This window comes from Opisthorchis viverrini (genome assembly GCF_000715545.1).
Source record: "Opisthorchis viverrini unplaced genomic scaffold scaffold29803, whole genome shotgun sequence".
Classification (NCBI taxonomy): domain Eukaryota; kingdom Metazoa; phylum Platyhelminthes; class Trematoda; order Opisthorchiida; family Opisthorchiidae; genus Opisthorchis; species Opisthorchis viverrini.
Window position 1 is genome coordinate 1 of NW_008772895.1, and position 349 is coordinate 349.

Here is a 349-nt window from a genome sequence, read left to right on the forward strand (position 1 = left end):
AAGTTGGAAATAAACATTATTATTAATATAACAATGAGTTTCACACGCATGCATAAATTACAACAACTGTTGAAGTTTCAAATAAATGGCTGTAATAAATGATACGTTTGAAACAGCACACACTCTACTCATGGAAGCTTTGGCACAGCAACGTCCAACGGAGGCATCAAATTTCGCTCCAAATGTAACTGCCTTCCTCTCAGTTGCCAATAAAATCGAGCCGTTCTACTCCGAGACAGATGCCGATTCTGTCTGCGTGATGTTTCAACATTTAAGATTATTTTTAAAGTCGGACTAAAGCACAGGAATGGTCTGGCAAATGTACTTATCGTTCAGGAGACTTAGCACA

The 349-nt window shown here is 38.4% G+C and overlaps 1 protein-coding gene across 1 annotated transcript; it reads left to right on the forward strand.

Moving 5' to 3' along the window:
• Nucleotides 1-85: 85 nt before the first annotated feature.
• T265_12396 (hypothetical protein) lies at nt 86-298 on the forward strand (the record flags this gene model as incomplete). Its single annotated transcript, XM_009179968.1, has 1 exon — nt 86-298. One exon carries the CDS (start codon nt 86-88, stop codon nt 296-298), a length of 213 nt encoding a protein of 70 aa, XP_009178232.1.
• Nucleotides 299-349: the final 51 nt, after the last annotated feature.